General features: G+C 51.3%; 1 protein-coding gene across 5 annotated transcripts in view; it reads right to left on the bottom strand.

Annotated features, from left to right (window-relative positions):
- Nucleotides 1–1,069: 1,069 nt before the first annotated feature.
- Nucleotides 1,070–18,541, bottom strand: part of Znf385c (zinc finger protein 385C) — a 29,134-nt gene continuing 11,662 nt past the window's right edge. The window contains exons 2-8 of one of the 5 annotated variants that reach the window (XM_042674048.1): nt 9,613–9,761; nt 7,376–7,486; nt 5,264–5,429; nt 3,052–3,342; nt 2,365–2,561; nt 2,031–2,141; nt 1,070–1,529 (exon numbers count right to left, since the gene is read on the bottom strand). In XM_042674048.1, coding sequence (XP_042529982.1) covers nt 1,293–1,529; nt 2,031–2,141; nt 2,365–2,561; nt 3,052–3,342; nt 5,264–5,429; nt 7,376–7,486; nt 9,613–9,761 — 1,262 coding nt within the window. In that variant the 3' untranslated portion in view covers nt 1,070–1,292. The remainder of the gene's footprint in view (nt 1,530–2,030; nt 2,142–2,364; nt 2,562–3,051; nt 3,343–5,263; nt 5,430–7,375; nt 7,487–9,612; nt 9,762–18,541) is intronic. The other 4 variants (XM_042674051.1, XM_042674050.1, XM_042674049.1 and 1 more) reach the window with 4 other exon arrangements.

Below are 18,541 nucleotides of genomic sequence, written 5' to 3'. Positions count from 1 at the left end.
TGGAAATACCTTGGAGGGGAAAAAAAAAGATGCAGGTGGATACTGGCGAAGTCCCATATTGGCAGTTGAGGGGGCAGGCATGGTTTTGTGACACGGACTTTGGCAGTATGAGAGTAGACTTGAAGATATATCTGATCAGCACTCAGCTTTAGCATGAGGCTGGCTAGAGGAGAGAGAGCTGTACTTGGCTGGGGCCCTGTCTGGAGTAGAGAACAATGGAAGAATGCTCTTCATTTTGGAGCTGGGAGGGCCAGGGGTGAGGAGGGACTTGGAGTTAACTGGGAAACACAGTGCACTCCCACCCCAAGAGCTGGGCTCAGGTAGAATCTGAAAGCCTAAGAAATGAGTGCTTTGGTGGGACAGGTCACTATCTTTATTTTTTGTGCTATTGGAGTTTAATCTCTGGGCCGCATTGTTGCTAGGCAAGTGCTCTACCACTTGGGCCATACCCCTCAGCCCTTTTTTGCTTCGATTTTTCTCAGATAGGATTTTGCAGGGCTAGGCACCATAGGTGTCTGCTACCTCACCTAACACTTGACTGAAATGGGAATTTTACTTTTTGTCCAGATGAGGCTCAAATCATATTGCTCCCAGTCGCTGTCTCTTTTGTTGCTGAGATTACAGGTGTGAGCCACCACACCTCACCCTATGAGTCATTTTTATTAAAACCAAGGCCCAGCCCAAACATCATCCTCTCCTATTTCTGCCCTACTCCCATCCCCTCAGATCAGATGAGGTTCCCCTTGGCTCTGCCCCACTTTAGTACTGCTTGACCGGTCCCTTTTTACCCCTACTGTGCTCTGTCGTACCTATGGTCACTTCAAACACACTCATGTTTGAGAACCCATCCCTTATTTCCAGTGATGTAGAGCCAGTGAGGCCCCAGAGCACAGGAGTAAAGATCCTACATGTGTCCTCAGTCCAGGCAAGGCTGGCTTATGAAAGCTAAGATGCCTAGAGTCCATGTGTATAGGTGTCTGGATGGGGGAAGCACCACGTGACTGGGGCTGGGGTTCTGCATAGATCCTTGGGATGCGGCAGGCTGGGAAGTGAAAGGGAGCCTAGGACTAGCCTAGGACTAGGGCCAGGAAAGGAGTGGAGATAGCCATTGGTTGGACCGAGTGAGCTGGCTGGATCCCCAGTCCAGACAGAGTGAAGGGCAGCTGCCCTATACTGAACAGGATCCCCTTAACGTGCAGAAGGCAGTCCCTGTGGGGTGCAGAGAGCAGGTGTCTGGGGAGCAGAGGAAGATAGTAGCTGTCAGGAAATCTGCCCTAGCCTCTCCAGGAGGGCTAGTAGGGGGCAAAGAGGATGGGTCCTGTGGCAGGGCGGACTGTTCCTGCTGGGGTGCGAAACAGAGCTGGACCCAGGATGGGAGTTGGGAAGAGGGTAGCTGCAGCTGTGGGTGCAGGCCGAAGAGCCAGGGGCCCTGGCAGGGCACAGATGGCAGCGGCTGTCGTGGGCAGTGGGCTGGGCAGGAAACGGGCTGCCAGCGTCTTGGTGAGTTGTTTCTGCAAGGCCAGTTTAGACTACAAAGAAAAGAGAGGAGTGAACAGGACTTCTGACCCCAGAAAAACCCACCTCCTCTCTGGGCCCCATCCCCGTGGGCTTCTGCCTCATGGGAACGTGCTTCCTAGCATTCCAACCCTTAATCGTCCTCCCTTCCCACCCCCAAACTGTCATTCCAGAGGGCTTTCTTCACCACCTGTCTTCCTGCCCCCACCCCCACCCCCAGGGAAGCCAGCCTGGGGATGGAAGAAGGGAGAAGGCTTGTGGGGGCTGGGTAGACATGGTCTCTAGGAGATGTCCACCCAGCCCTGGCTCTGGCCCCTAAGATTATGACCCCAGTCCACCTGCCGGAAATTCCTCTGGGTAGATCCCAGGACAGCCCAAAACCCAACCCCGCATCTTTATCTGCCCAGGCAGCCTCAGAGCAGGTGACTTCCTTCCTGCCCTTCCAGCCACAAGCCAAGCTCCCCAAGTGGCCCTTCCCCTTCCTGCAATCCTGCCACTAGACTGGACACAGATACCTTGAGGACGCTGACAGCTAGAGCTGCGTGCTTCTGTAGCTTGCTGTGCTGGCTGGGGGGCTTGGGAAGCTTCCCTGCCAGGCGGTCTTTGTGCCTCCGGCTGCTCATGTGCTGATGGACAGACAGATAGACTGGGAACAAGAGGAGGAAGCCCGCAGACCCCCCCCCCCCCCACACTACCCTCTCACCCTCTACCCACAGCCCACCTTCAATGAGCACATACTAGCGAGGTGAACTTGGCCTCAAAGAGCCAGCCGGCCTCACTCCACCCCTTCCCTTCCCCCTCTTTTCCCAGTCTGCTCCATGCTAGCTCTACCCCATCCCTCTCCTCTACCTGCTTGAGCTGGGTCTCTGAATTGACCTGGAGCTGACAGAGAGCACAGTGGAAAGGCGGGGTAGGCCCTTGGCGGGGGGCCCGGCCCCCCGTCACTCTCTTGGTCTTGTGTCCAGGTCCACCTCGGGACACTGTGCGACCTCGGCCCCTCCGGGGAGCCCCTCCTTGACCTTCCATCATCCACCGGTGTTTGGCTCCTGAAAGGAGGGCATAAAGTCTGTCAGCACGGAGGCCCCCTCAAACGAGGCCCGTGTGGCCATCCCTTTCATTAAGCCTCTGCACAACACAGATTTTTCCCTTCCAGAGTCTCTGGCTTCCTGCCAGTGTACCCCCCCAAGGAAGGTCTTCTGGCTGTCACTGGCCAGCCCTCTACTGCTCTAATGGCAGTCCCTTCTGGTCTGATCTAAGGAGACATGGCAAGCAACGGCAGAGGTGCCTCCTGTCCTCTGGTGTCTAGAAAGACTTCCCAGATTTAGTAGCTTTCAGTCCTTGCTACCCCAGACTTCCCAGGGCCCCCTCCTCAGGGATCAGTGTTAGGACCCAGAAGCGCCTGGCCACAGTAACAGTGGGATACCATGCCTCTGTCACCCAGCCCAGGCACAAAGCGGCCAGGGGGCTCGGCTGCCCGCATTTGGTGAGGTCAGCCTCCCTGCCCTTGCCTCTGCTCCTTGGGGTGGGGGAACTGACCTGTGTTATGAGCCTGCAGCTGGGAGGCTGAGTTCACGGTCACCTTACATGTGGGGCAGTAGAGGCGCCCCTTCTCGCTCCTGCCTTCCCCACCCACTCCACTGCCCACAGCCACAGCTGGCGGCTCAGGCCCTGGTGCCTCCCTGCCTGGCTCTGGGGAGCGAGGTGGGCAGGAGGAGGAGGTGGAAGAGGAGGTAGCATCCAAGAGGTCCTGGTGGGATGGCTCCCTGGCTGGTGGGTCTGGGGTCAGTGATAGCTGGAGTGGAGGGCCGAGGGGACAGGCGGCCGGACCTGCGGAGAGATGGGTCATTGAGGTGGGAGGCCCAGGACGGTTTCTGAGCCCCTGGGGTTCAGTGGGATCCCTGTTGCTGGGATGACCAGCACTGAATTCCAGGCCCCTCTACCACAAATTCACTGGGAGGATTTGGGCCTCAGTTTCCCTACCCAAAATAAAGTTGGACAGAGTACAGTGATCCTTCACCTATCGCAGGACTTGTGTTCCAGAGAACCCTGCAATAGGTGAAAATCCACTGACTAGCAATAAGTGAACCTTCATATAGCGAGGGATGACTAGATAATGCTGCTACTTCGCGGATTTTCACCTGTCATGGGGGCCTCTGGACCCTAAGTCCTGCAACAGGTGGGGGATAACTATTTATGTATTTTTAAAAACCCACAAAACTGTGATGCAGTGAAGCCACAATAAGTGAACTGCAATATAGCCAGGGATGACTGCAGTCTTAGAAAGCCCTCGCACTCCTGTAGTTACTTGGTAACAAATAAGCAGTAGTCACCAGAAAGATGGGCTAGAATGTTCCTAGAACATTAAAAGCAAAAAACTGGAAGCTATTCAGGTGTCCATCAAACAGGACAGTAGTATGTCCGTGTAGTGGAGTACTACATAATTGTGGAAAGGGGAAACTATTGCCACATGCAGCAGCCTTATAGACATACCCAATGTTGATGAGTGTTCATGAGAGAGGGATAGAAGCCAGACACAGAAACCTACACACTCTATGATTCAACAAAGCCAAGCAGAACTAACCTATGCTGAGAAAAGCCAGGATCAGAGTTACCCCAGCAGTGGGAGTGGGGTATAGCAGCTGCTTGTATACTGTCTTTCAAAGTATTCCCATCCTTATGGAACTTGAGAATGTGACCTTGGAGATGGTTTACAGACACAAATTAGCATTTGAGAGGTGAGGCAGGAGGATGAGAGTTTGAGGCCAGACTGAGCTACATAGCAAGGGCTTGTCCAGAGAGGTGTGGGGGGGGGGGGGGAGGGAGGGAGAGAGAGGGAGGGAAGAAAAGACCATGTGAAGCCACAGAGTCACATTGGGGAGAAATTGTAATGCAGGTGGAAGCAGAGGCTAGAGGAGGTCCTTGTTGACAAATCTTAACTTGGGACTTTTTCCCCCCTTTTCAGCAGGGAGGTACCAGGGTTTGAACTGAGGGCCACACACTGTCCTTAGTATGGCAGTCTACTACTTGAGCCCACAGTCAGCCCTGCTTTGTGCTGTCATTCTTTTTTTAATTTTTTTTATTGTGAAAATACTGTACAGAAGGGTTACAATTACATGGGCAAGGTAATGAGTACATTTCTTATCAATCATTGTAGCCTCCTCCTTTGTTTCCCCTTCCCATCCCATCCTCCCCCCGCCCACACACACACCAAAGTTGTAAAGTTCATTTTCGGCATAACGACTTGTACATCTCATTGTTGCAATGGGTCCACCTGTATCCCTATTTAAACGATTTGTTTTTTCCCTTCCCCTCCACAAATTATAACAATATCAAATACATGCTGGTCATTCTTGTGGGGTTTTCTACCCTGGCTGACTTTGAAGCATGATCCTCCAGATCTCAGCCTCTCTGAGTGGCCAGGATCACAGGTGTTAAGCCCCTTCAGCTTGGGACTTCTGATATCTGAATTGTGGGAACATTAATTTCCATTGTTCACTGTCACCCGATTTACAGTCATTTGTTGGCAGCTTAGGAAACAAATGCAGTAAGGTGGTGAATAGGAGGGGACCTGGAAGTTTCTGGGTGCTAGTTCTGTGTCTCATAATCTGGAATTGTTCAGGTTAGGAAGTTCACTAAGCTGTGCCCTTGAGTGCCTTTGTCTATAAGAGACAGTAACAAGGAGGCCTCACCCAACCCCTTATCAGAAGCCAAACTCCGGGCGAGGGCAGGAGAAGATTTCAGGACTAACCTTTGCTCTGCGACTCTCCAGGGGCTCCACTGGCCAGAGTTGGGACTAGGGGTACCACCACCTCATCCCGGGCCAGCGTTTGCAGCCTCTGCTTGTTCTTGGCAGCTTCAACAGCCTTGAGTTTCCTGGCATGCTTGTGGCCTTTATAATGTGCTTCAGCCTGGTTCTGGAGAGAGGAGGGCAGAGGGTCACTATTTCCACTCTGGTTCCACATGCTTCATCCAGAAACTGATGCTGAGTAGAGGGACAAAGTCAAAAGGAAGCAGAGGACTTGGACCACACCATGGACACATAATAATAGTAACTACTCCTTCCTCCTCCTCCTCCTCCTCCTCCTCCTCCTCTTCCTCCTCCTCCTTTTCCTCCTCCTCCTTCTTCTTCTTCCTTTTTCCTTCTTCATCTTTGCTAGTCCTGGGGCTTGAACTTAGCGCCTGGGCATTGTCCCTGAGCTGCTTTTTACTCAAGGCTAGCACTCTACCACTTGAGCCACAGCACCACTTCTGGCTTTTTCTGTGTATGTGGTACTGAGGAATCAAATCCCGCATGCTAGGCAAGCACTCTACCACTAAGCCACATTGCCAGCTCAACAATAAATTCTTCTTTTGTTTTGTTTTGTTTTTGTCGGTTGTGGGACTTGAACTCTGGGCTTAGGCACTGTCCCTCAGCTCTTCAGCTCAAGGTGAGCACTCTACCGCTTGAGCCACAGTGCCACTTCTGGTTTTCTAGTGATTTATTGGAGATAAGAGTCTCACAGACTTTCCTGCCCGAGCTGGCTTTGAACTGTGATCCTCAGATCTCAGCCTCCTGAGTAGTTAGGATTACAGGCATGAGCCACCGGTGCCCGGCAATAAATTCTTCTTTTGTGAGTATGTATGTGTCAGTAATGAAGCTACTCAGGGCCTAGACACTGTACCTTTAGGTTTTTGGCTAAAGGCTAGCGCTCTACTACTTGAACCACATCTCTACTTTTGGCTTTTTGGTGGTTAATTGGAGATGAGTCTCATGATTTTTTTTTTATTATTATTTTTTGTCGGTGTGGGGCTTGAACTCTGGGCCTGGGCGCTGTCCTTGTGCTCTTCAGCTCAAGGTGAGCGCTCTACTGCTTGAGCCACAGTGCTACTTCAGATTTTCTAGTGATTTATTGGAGACAAGAGTCTCACGGACTTTCCTGCCCGGGCTGGCTTTGAACCGTGATCCTCAGATCTCAGCCTCCTGAAGTGCTAGGATTACAAGCATAAGCCACCAGTGCCCGGCTTCTCATGAATTATTTTAGCCTGGTCTGGCTTTGAACTGTGATCCTCAGCCTCCTGAGTAGCTAGGATTACAGTTATGAACTACCGGTGACTATCTTCAAAGTCCACTGTAGCCCATAGCCCAGAATGGCTTTCCTGGTAGGCCAGAAAGAGGCTCCTCTTCTTCCTATATGGGGAGGCTTTAGGGATAACATGGCATGGGTTCAAATCTTTTTTTTTTTTGGTCCTGGGACTTGTGCTCAGGACCTGGGCGCTGTCCCTGAGTTTGTGTGCTCAAGGCTGGCACTCTACCACTTGCACCACACCTCCACTTCCAGCTTTTTTGTAGATAATTGGAGATGAGTATTACAGACTTTCCTGCCCAGGCCAACTTTGAACTACAATCCCCAGATCTCAGTCTCCTGAATAGCTAGGATTACAGGTATGAGCCACTGGTGCCCAGCTTCAAATCCTAGCTTTGCTTTACCATCTGTGTGGCAGTAGGGTCAGTCTCTTAGCCTCTGAGACTCAGTTTTCTCCTCTGACAAGTGAGGAGGGGAACAGGAGACTGCACTAAGATGCTGGGTATGAACACGTTCTATAAGCCTCTTACCTCTACCCCCACAGTACCCATGCTAGAGAAGGGCAGTCTTCTCTCTTACAGAAGGATCCAGAACATAGGAGCGAGGCAGAGGGAGCGACATGAAAGTCTCAGAGGATAGATTTGGGCAGCAGGGGACAATGGGAACGGGCAGGAGAGGGGAGAGGATGGGCCAGCGAAAGGATCATGAGGGCCTCTTCTGCAGCCCCTTTACCACCCCTGTCCTTCCAGAAATACCTTGGAAGGAAGCCCAGCCCTGTTTCCATGACTCCCTCTCACCGCTGAGTTGAACCTCAGGTGACAGATGTTACAGGAGATGAAGAGCTTCTTCTTCAGAGGGGAGGGAACCCCAAATGTGTGGCTGATGACAGCTTTCTGGACTGGGTCCATCTGTGAGGAAGGTGGGAGGGCACAATAACTCTGGGGTTGCCTGAGGAAGCAGGGAGTTTAAAAAAAAAAATAGGAAAAACTGAAAACTAGAGAGTGGGGAGCTTCTAGAAAGAACTTTCCCATGCTGTGGATGCCAGACTAAGACAGCCTGTCCCTAGCTGACTAACTGCCAGCTTGGAGGTAGGGGCTGGCCAGGGTGAGCTGCGTGACATTAAGAACTAGAATCGTGGCCTAGTGATCACTTTGGCATTTGGTCCCAGCTTTGTTGTTCTTTCGTTTTGCAAGAATCATTTTGTGTGTCTGTGCATGTGCTGGTACTGGGGCTTGAACTCAGGGCCTGGGCACTGTCCCTGAATTTTTTTTACACAAGGCTAGAATACCACTTGAGCCACAGCTCTACTTCCTGCTTTTTTTGTGGTTAACTGGAGATTCAAGTTTCATGGACTTTCCTGCCCAGGCTGTCTTCAAACCATAATCCTCAAATTCCCAGCCTCCTAAGTGGCTAGAACTATAGGTGTGAGCCATGGAGACCAGCAAGAATCAGTTGAGACAGAATTGGTGTAGGAAAAGGTAAGGAGGGAGGATGTCTCCCCGCCCTCACCCATACCTCATCCATATGCATGGACCTGTAAGAGTCCTATCTTACCAGCTCTGACACTGTCCCTGGGTAGGTTCTCAGGAGAAGGAGAGCTGGAGAGGCAGGGGGCCAGGAGGTCTGAGGTTCCCCAAGCATATTCATTTCCTTTGAGCAGTAACAGAGATGTTCTCTTTTTCACTATATTTTTCCTTTTATCAAACCAAGCAAGGCTTTATGTTCCTTTATTTTTTGGGGGGGTGGGGAGAGAGTGCCTTTTAGATTACTGGGCCAAAAGCTGAAGTTTGTCAAGAGGAACTTTCCAATAGAAGAGAACTGAGACTCCGAGGGGAGAGTGGGTCTCCTGCAGAGACCATGCTGAAGGACAGAAAGAGGTAGAGGGGTGCAGGGCCAGGATCTCAGAGAGAGGAGCCTCAGGCTCTCCCCTGCCGCTAAGGGCCTGCGTTGAAGAGTGCGCATGTCAGCAATTGAGAATAGGTTCTGAAGCCCAGAGGCCCAGTCCCAACTGACCCTAAGGTTACCTGAGATGGCTTTTGGGAACAGTCTCAAAGGATGGGGTGGGTTTAGCCATAATTTTTTTTTTTTCTAAATGAAAAATAGGGGCTAGAGAGGTGGCTCAAGGGGTAAAGGGCCTGCCTAGCAAGTGTGAAGCCCGCCCTGAGTTTAAGCCCCAAGATTACCCCAAAATAAAAATAAATGTGAGGGGCTGGGAAGGTGGCTCAGTGGTAGAGCGCATGCCTTGCATGCCAGAGGCCCTGGGTTCGATTCCTAAGCACCACATAAAGCAAAAATAAAAAAAAATAAAAATAAAAAAAAATAAATGTGAAAACAATGGGGATGGTTTCTGATACCTCAGGGAATAAAGTAAAATCCACACTGACAACACTTTACTCACGCACACACGGAAATGTACAGGCCTAGTACAGCCACAAGGTGCCTAAGTTTACAGCATGTACACACTTAGAGACAAAAGATACATACAGGAAGACTCACAGCCAAACAAACCACACAGAAACACACTGGCAAATCAGACACATCCCCAACACATGCATAGAAGACACAAAGACATACCAAAAACCCCTCAGAAACACAGATACACACATTAATTACATACAGTTACCTATTATATACAAGACACCAACACACAGGTTCACAACCACACATAATACACAAAGTCCTGTAGAGACACCAGGCAACAACAGAAAGGCTCACCCCAACTGTACACCGACACACAGACATGCATGGATCAGCCACAGGAGTCTCTCCACAAAAACTCAAGCAGAAGCCTCCGTCTCTGGGCAGTTGTGATGGTGGGGTAGGGGTAACTTTGGGGTGACACCATCTTGTTCACTAGCCTTAGAGACAGCTTGACCCAGAAAATCCCTGTTTGTGAAAAATTAGCCACTCTCTAGGGTGATAGAGGAGTGAGCTTTTGGTTAGCCCCAGATACTATGCTCGGCCCCTATAAGGCACCTTCCCTGCCCACCCCCCAGGCTTGGCCATGTGCCCCCCCCTCCTGCCCAGCCCGTACCGTGCTGAAGTTGGGGAAGAGACTGAGCGGGGTGGTGCCATTGAAGTGGAAGGCCAGCAAGTGCTTGAAGTCCAGCGGGGGCTGCAGAGGCCGAGTGGGCAGGGGCAGAGAGGCCAGCAGGGGACTGGGGGAGCTGGAGGCAGGGCCTGCTGCAGGAGGAAGAAGGGCAGGGTCTGAAACGGGGAGCCACGGGGGCTCTGTCCTACCTCTGAAGCCAGGACTGAATGCTGATGGGCTTCTTGGAGGTAGAGCCAAGGCAGACATTTTGTTTTCCTCTTCACAAAGTCACACCAGCCAAACCCAGTTGGGGAGGCAGAGGTAAAGGCTCCACAGCTCAGGCTTCAACCCAAGAGAATGATCCTCCCCAAATGAACTCCCAGAGGGAGGGTGGTCCAGGGGGCAGCCAGAGGAAGCAGAGATGCTACATACTACCATGGAGACTGTGTGATGTACTGGGTTTCCATTTTTATTACCAATTAAATAAAGCCCAGGGCTTGACTAGCCCCCTTCCCTCCTACTCTCTGTCCTTTCTCTCTCTCTGAGTCCCACACCATTTACAGAAAAGGGCTGACCGAAGGGAATGAGGAATCCACAGGTGTCTGAGGAGATGCACACCCCAGCTCTGCGGAAGCCATCGCTGCTCCCCTGAGAAGGCCAAATTCCCTGCACATCCAGGGCAGCCCCAGCAGCACCAGCAGTTTTGTAGTCTTTGGTCTTGAAAGTCTGAGGCAAGGGCAGGAGAGCGCTAGGAACTTAAAGCAACCTGACTTCCAGGAAGAAGAAATTTGAACTAAACCCAATCAATTTAGGGGCTCTGTGCCTGCAAAACCAAAAGAAGCCCCCCCCTTTTTTTTTGCTTTTTGTGTCTTCACATTGTGAAAGACAGGATATCCTTATTTCATATTTGCAGATTTATGCTATGTCTGGTCATATTCAGCCTTTTGGCCTGGAGGATGATGAGTCTACTCCCTTGAACCATTAGCTTATTCACAGTAGAAGGTGCTGGGCTGGGTGTCAGAACCAAGCATGGCCATGTGCTATCCAGTCTTAGCTGAGAAGCTACACAAGACTGGAGGCTAGGAAACAGTTAAGGACCAATTCTCCTTTCCCCTTAGCCCCTCAAGAGTCTCCTCTCTACTTTCCTAGGGTCAAAATATGGGCAAGGACCAGAAGGGAAAATGGCAAGCTCTCCTCAGCACACTCTAGGAGCCTGGGAAAGCCTGAGGACTTCCAGATCTTTGCTAGTACCTCTACCCACTTTTCCAGACAGTGGAGGGGTGCCTGCAGTGCTCTGCAGGGAGGGGAAGAGGCGGACCACAGAGCACAGTTAATAGGTCAGTATGAGTACACCTGAGCTAACCCTTAGGGTGTCTAGGCCCCCATGCTGGCTGGAAAATGAGGAAATCGCTCTCAGATAAGTTGAGCCCCCAGGAACCCCTCCTCCCAGGCCACTCTCTAAGAACTCCACTGCCAGCATAAAGTCAAACTCGTGCAGAGGGGGCCCATCCACAGCGATCTTCACTATGTGGTCACCCTGACTGTCCCCAGCCCCGCTCTGTCCCCACCACCGCAGCTCAGGGCTGCGGCCCACCTTGTCCATCAGCCCAGCACCCACTGGCAGTGCCAAGGCCAGGGCAGCGAGGGCGGCGAAGTCTGGGAAGAGCTTGTACAGCTCAGAGTGCCTGCATGCCAGCTTGGTACACAGAGCTGGAGGGCTGAGCTGCCCCAGGCTGGACACCACGCGCTTGAAGAGTGCAAAGTCACCCAGCACGTGTGGGGACACCAGGGCTGGCCCAAAGCTCTGCAGCAGCGTCTGCAGCGACCCCTTGCCATGCATGTCCAGCTCCTCGGGCACCTGTGGGTAGTGGCGGGGATCGAAGATGGCTGCAAAGGCAGCCACATAATCCAGAGAGGGCCCAGGGTAGGAATCCTGCAGTCCCTTCTGCATGGAGTCCAGGAGATCCCCCCAGAGCCTCTCCAAGCCCCGGAGTGCAGCTGCAGAGTAACCCACCAGCTCCACGCCACGGTAGGTACAACGCTGGCCTTCTCCATCAGGGCTAGAGGAATGCCAGTGCTAGCAGCAGGCGCTGGAGGTGGGCACCTCCTGAGCCATGCTGACCTTGGATGGAAGCCGTGGCCGCCATCACCAGGGGCTGTAGCAAGGCCAAGTCTGGCTCTTCAGACTGCAACACCAGGGTAAGTTTCTGTACCGAGGGCAGAGCGTCCAGCTGCAAGTGCGTGAAGGCTACGAAGGTGAACTGGTGCAGGGCCAAGGCCAGCGCCCCAGTTGTGGGCGAGGCTGGAGCAATAGCCTCTAGGGTAGGTACCAAGCAAGGCCAGGCTTCAGCTACTGCTTCCACGACAGGCAACAAGGAAGCCCAGGGTACTGGCCGGGGCCCTGCCAAGTCCACAGCCGCGCTGTCCAGTGCTGCTCGTAGCTTGGGTACCATATGGGAACTGGGGCCACCATGCAGGCGGAAGAGGGCATCCAAGATGCTCTCATATTCACCCAGGTAGGCAGGGGGCTCTGGATCTGTCCGGCCAGAAAGACAGTGAAGCTCTGTGAGCAATGGACAGATGGCCCGGAGCTGCTGGCTGATGCTCTCCAGGCGGTCACTGGGGAGGCTGGAGCTGAGCCAAGCCAGCTTGGAGGCAGATATACCAAAGGCTTTTAGGATGTCCAGGAGTTGTCCAGCAGTAGCCTCGCCCTCCTGCAGCTCCACAGTGCCCAGGAAGGTAGTAGCAGGCTGGCCATCACATGGGGACATGGAAGTGGCGAACAGGGCCAAGCTGTGGGTTTCAGGCCAGTCCCTGGCCTCGTCTAATACCAGCCCCACATATGGGGATGCTTTCAGGCGCTGGCAGACCTCTGTGTGTAAGACACTGGCAATGGCCACCTGGGACAGCCAGGAAGAGAAAGGGAGGGAGGATAGAATTAGACTTGTCCTGCCCAGGGAAGGCAGGCAGTGGAGGGTAATAAGAAGACAAGCCTTAAGAATCAGATAGACTGGTGGGCTTGTCTTGGCCTGGTTACTTCTTGGCTGTGCTACCCTGGGCAACTCATTCCAGCCCCTCTGAGATTCAGATTTTCAGCTCTCCTCTCAGTGAATACCCACCTGCCCTGTCTTTTCAAAGGGTTGCCATGTTGTTGCACATTATAAAAATGCTTTAGGAGCAGGGCACTGGTGGCTCACACCTGTAATCCTACCTCAAGGAGACAGATCTGTGGATTGCAGTTCCAATCCAGCCTGGGCAGGAAAAGTCCACGAGACTCTTATCTCTAATGAACCACCACTGAGCTGGAAGTAGAGCTGTGGCTCAAGTGGTAGAATGCTCATCTTGAGGGGTAAAGCCAAGCAAGAGCATGAGGCTTTGAGTTCAAACCCTGGTACTGAGACACACATTCAAAAATGAAAAGTTCTCAGTACTGGCACACACATACATAAAAAGTGCTTATAATGGGGCTGGGAAGGTGGCTTAGTGGTAGAGTGCTTGCCTTGCATGCATGAGGCCCTGGGTTCGATTCCACATAAGCAAAAAGAAAAAAGCCGGAAGTGGCTAGGCTGGGAAAGTGGCTCAGTGGTAGAGTGCTTGCCTTGCATGCATGAGGCCCTGGGTTCCATTCCTCAGCACCACATAAGCAGAAAAAAAAAAAAAAAGCCGGAAGTGGCGCTGTGGCTCAAGTGGTAGAGTGCTAGCCTTGAGCTGAAGAGCTGAGGGACAGCGCCCAGGCCCAGAGTTCAGGCCCCACGACCGGACCCCCCCCCCCCCAAAAAAAAGAAAAAAGTGCTCCGAGAACTATGAAGAGCTCTGGGAAGTTTAGTGTTTTCCTGTAGCATTGTCCCAGTTTGCCTTAGTACTAGAGATCAAACTCAGGGCTTTGTTTTTGCTAGATGGGTGTATTACCATTTGAGCCACACTCTCAGATTTTTTTGCTTTAGTTATTTTTCAGATCAGATCTTGTGCTTTTGCTTAGGGCCAGCCTTAGACCTGATCTTCCTATTTGTCATCTAAGTAGCTGAGATTACAATCATACATCACCATGCCTGGCTCTCACTAGTCTTTCTTTCCTTTCTTTGTTTCCTTCCTTCCTTCCTTCCTTCCTCTCTCTCTCTCTCTCTCTTTCTTTCTTTCTGTCATGGGGCTTGAACTCTGGGCTTGGGTGCTGTCCCTGTGCTCTTCAGCTCAAGGTGAGCGGTCTACCGCTTAAGCCACAGCACCACTTCCGGTTTTCAAGTGGTTTATTGGAGATAAGAGTCTCACTGACTTTCCTGCCCGGGCTGGCTTTGAACTGCAATCCTCAGATCTCAGCTTCCTGAGTAACTAGGATTACAGGCATGAGCCACCGGCACCCACCTTTCTTTCTTTCTTTCTTTTCTTTCTTTCTTTCTCTCTCTCTCTTTCTCTCTTTCTTTCTTTCTCTCTTTCTCCCTTCCTCCCTCCCTCTCTTCCCCCCTCCTCCTCTCCTGGGGCTTGAACTCAGGGCCTGGGCACTGTCCATGAGCTTCTTTTGCTCAAGGCTAGCACTCTAGCACTTGTGGCTCTCACTTTTCCAATAGAAGTCACAAAGCCAAATCTTTATATGTCATCTCCTGAATTTTTTTTTTTTTTTTTTTTTTTTTTTGCTGGTTGTGGGGCCTGAACTCTGGGCCTGGACGCTGTCCTTCAGCTCTTCAACTCAAGGCTAGCGCTCTACCAGTTGAGCCACAGCACCACTTCCGGCGTTTTTCTGCATATGTGGTGCTGAGGAATTGAACCCAGGGCCTCATGCATGCGAGGCAAGCACTCTACTACTGAGCCACCTTCCCAGCCCCTCCTGAATTTTTTTTGAAGTTATAGATACATTTGACTTTTTCCAAAATATAGTGAACACAAGTAAAACCCAACTGGGGGCCAACCAAGCTTAGAGGTCACCAGTGTGTGGCCTATGACCTAAGAAATAATAAGAGCCACAGTGTATGCCCAATGGCACTGTTTCATCCCCCTATAGTTTGCCCAGCATCCAACACACAGTAGGCCCTCAGTGATGGTTCTGAAAGGTGGAGGCATAAATGAAGTGTTCTGGCTGACGGTCAAGGGCCTGCCATGCTTGAGCTATTCCCAGGTGGGTTCAACGCTTCCCTCCTCCAGCCCCTCCCCACCTCTGGCTGCCACCCACCTGCATGTCCCTCACCCTCTTGGGGCTGTAGTAATCGCCATGCTCTGTGCCCAGCAGTGCCTGGCACAGGTTGAGTCTCTGCAGCTCCAGCAGGGCCGAGCAGCGGTTGTTGGGCACATCCTCTTTGGCCATGCAGTACACAGTTGTCAGCACAGCCACTTTGGCTGGATCTACTTCCGCCTTGACGTTCCTGGAGGTGGGGGCGGTGGCCAAACTGGAGTAGGCCCCTCGATTCTCAGCTGGGACCTCAAAAGTGGGCTGACCCTGGCTGACAGCCAGGGCCTGGCGGTGGGCTCCCGAGGTGACGTGGTGCAGCAAGGCATGGCGCTGGAAGTTGTCAGTGCCCACAGTGAAGGCATTCTCTGCTTGCCATGCTTGTTCCGTACCAGGGCCTGGTGGCACTCCAGACAGAACATCAGCTTCAGCTCATAGTCAAAGTTCAGCCAAGGGAACTCTTTCTTCCAGTGCTCATTGAAGTAACGTTTGCATTTCTTGTTGGAGTTGGAGGCCTCTCCAGCTGGCTTCTTTCCTGGGGGCACCATGCCTGGTCTTGGAGCAGGGGACCCCTCCCAACACCCACCCAAATGCTTGTGCTCCCCTATCTCTCCCACATACACAGGAACCTCCCTTTACAGGGAGGAGCTGGTGGGGAAGTAGGAGGGGGGGCAGCCCCCCAGGCTATGGGAGACCATCCCTCTAACTTAGCCTGGGAAGTTTATTCCTGCTCTGCCGGTAGAAGACTGAAGATGAAAGAGACAGGGAGAGGCGTTAGAAGGTCCATCATGGGGGTGGTGGAAGGGGTTCATGCTGTCTAGACTGTTTCCTAACTGAAGAATATGCTAAACTCAGTGGACCAAGGGCTTCTGGGAATATGCAAAATCACAAAAAGGGCCAAAGATGGAGAGGTGTGGGGTTCCCAGCCCCCTTCAAGGAGCTCCTTCCATCCAAGACTAGAGATTGATTAGTTTTGCCAGCTGCAGCATTTCTCAACTCAGAGCTAGAAAGACTGCCACCATTTGTGCACTAGGTATTGGGGGGAACATGGTGCCAGTACTAGGACTTGAAACTCAGAGCCTGGGCACCATCCTTTAGCTTTTTCACTCAAGACTGGTATTCTACCACTTCAGCCACACCTCCACTTCTGACTTTTTAGTGGTTAATGGGAGATAGTCTCACAGGTTTGCCTGCCTGACTGGTTACCTTGATCTTCAGATCTCAGCTTCCTGAGTATTTTAGGATTAAAGGCAAGAGCCACTGGCATCTGGCTTATGAGAAGTTTTTGTTTTTTGCCAGTCCTGGGGCTTGAACTCAGGGCCTGGGCACTGTCTCTGAGCTTCTCTTGCTCAAGGCTAACACTCAACCACTTGAGCCACAGTGCTACTTCTGGTTTTTTCTGTTTATGTGGTAGTGTGGAATCAATCAATCTGAATGGTTTATTGGAGATAAGTATCCCACAGACTTTTCCTGCCTGGGCTGGCTTTGAACCGTGATCCTCAGATTTCAGCCTCCTGAGTAGCTAGATTATAGGCCTGAGCCACTGGCATCCTGCTCCCAGGAGAAATTTTTAAGGGAACTAGAGTTGAGAGGCAGAGGGTAAAGATTAGGGCTCTAAGTAATTGGTGTCTGAGCTGGGATTACAGTGCTGACCTCCCAACTCCTGGCCTAAAGGGTAAAGGGTCTTCATAGCCCACAGCCACTGATGACACGGGAAGGAAGTCAGCACAAGGCTGAACTGTCCCAGTCAGGAGAAGAGCCCCAGAGGTTTTCTCCGGCACTCACAAACTGCACTTACACTGGTGTACACTCCTCACACTCACACATACTGGTGACTAGCCCAGCTCTAAGGGCTGCTCCCAAGACTGGTTCCAGACTGAGGACAGCGAGGCTCATTTTGCCTCTACCTCCCCACCAGGCATGACTTAAGATGAGAAGCTCAGGATATAAAGGCCATGTCCAGCCATCAGCCAAACATGCGGTCTCCCTCTTAATCTCAAACCTAATGGCAGGAGCCGTAACTACTACTTACCCAGTGACTGTGAATGACCTAGGCTCTGGATTAAGTACTTTACAGCACTTCCCTAAAAAGATGAAGATTATTCTCTCTTAGTTTCCCTGACTGAGTAGCTTGGCCATGGCTTTATAAAGCAGTAAGAAGCTGATGCAGAATTGGAACTAACAGGGCTGGGATGTAGCTCAGTGGCATAGCGCTTGCCTAGCAAGTGCAATGTCCTGGGTTCGATTCCCCAGTACCAAAAAAGAAAAGACAAAAAAAATACAGTTAAAAAAAATTGGAACTAACATCTTTCAGATCACAAAGGCCTGAGATCCTGGACTGCACTGACTTTCCCCTAGCTCCCCAGCTTGGGTAGAGTTCACACCCTCACTGTCTTGTGCAGGTCCCTGAAGCAGCCTCTGAGCCATCATTTCCCCCACCATAGCTCCTCACCCAGCAGTCAGAGAAAATTCTCACTCAGATTCACCTAGGTCATCCTCTCTCAGCCACCTCTTCAGTGGCTCCTCTACCTCTTCAAGAACCATCAAGACCTCCTTAGCTTCTGGATACTTCTAGAACATCTCAGTACTTCCGTCTGGCTAGCCAGCTTCAAAGGGACCATTCCCTCCTGCATAGACCAGGCTGTAACTTGGTGTGTGTATATGTGTGTGTCGCTCCAGGGGCTTGAACTCAGGGCCTAGGCACTATCCCTGAGCTTCTTTTGCTTAACACTAGTGCTCTACTACTTGAGCCACAGCTTTTTTTCTTTCTTTCTTTTTCTTCAGTAGTTTATTAGAGATAAAACTCTCATGGACATTCCTGCCTAGGCTGGCTTTGAACCGCAATCCTCAAATCTCAGCCTCCTGAATAGCTAGGATTACAGGTTTAAGCCACCAGTGCCCAGCTAAGCTATTTATTCCTATTTTCATCTTCCATGCCTGGCCTTTTCCCCAACTAGTTTCCACTTGCTTCTTGACCATAGCTCAGGCCTCTCCTCTGCTACCCTGACCCTTTTGCCCCGCTAGGCTGGCACTAGTCCTCTGATCTCAAGGATTTTTCTACAGTGTGAGTGCAGGGATTCTCTGTGTATTGGCACAAGAAGTCCCATTCTTTCCCCTTACTGCCTGTTTGGGTCCTTCATTCAAATCCCCAAATCTCCTCTTATTTCTGCTAGTTCTCTTGCTTCAGAACCTGTCCTTCCCTCTGCCCATCTTCTCTCATGCAAGTTCCCCAAGAACAGGAATGGTAACTGCTTCATGTCTAAACTCCAGAGCTTCTTCATATCTGCATCCTAAAGACTATAGTGCCTGACATCCAGCAGGTGCACCACAAAATCTGGAGAGTGAAAAAGCAGAGCAAGCTCTCCCCTAGGAAGAAGTTCTTGGGTACCGGCTAAACACTGGTGGCTCATGCCTGTAATCTTAGCTGCTTCTGGAGGCTGAGATCTAAGGATTATGGGTTTGTTTCATTTTGTTTTGTTTTTTCATTTTTTTAAATTGTTACTATAAAGGTGATGCCAGAGGTGTTATAATTACATAAGTGAGGTAAAGAGTATTTTTCATTTTGGACAATGTCACCCCTTCCCTCACTGTCTCTGTTTTTCCCTCCTGTCCCCAACCACTGTTGTATACTCAATTTTCAACTCAGTGTCTAGTGAACACCACTTCTGTATTTGTTTACCCTTTGTCCCTCCATCTGTGTGCCCTTCCTTACCTTCCCACAGGCAGATAAATGAACAAACAAGACAAAAACAACAAAGAAAAAAAAAAACACCTCGT

The sequence above is a fragment of the Dipodomys spectabilis genome, unplaced genomic scaffold (genome assembly GCF_019054845.1).
Source record: "Dipodomys spectabilis isolate Male_0828 unplaced genomic scaffold, ASM1905484v1 ptg000018l, whole genome shotgun sequence".
Taxonomy (NCBI): domain Eukaryota; kingdom Metazoa; phylum Chordata; class Mammalia; order Rodentia; family Heteromyidae; genus Dipodomys; species Dipodomys spectabilis.
This window is presented reverse-complemented; position numbering and strand designations above follow the sequence as displayed.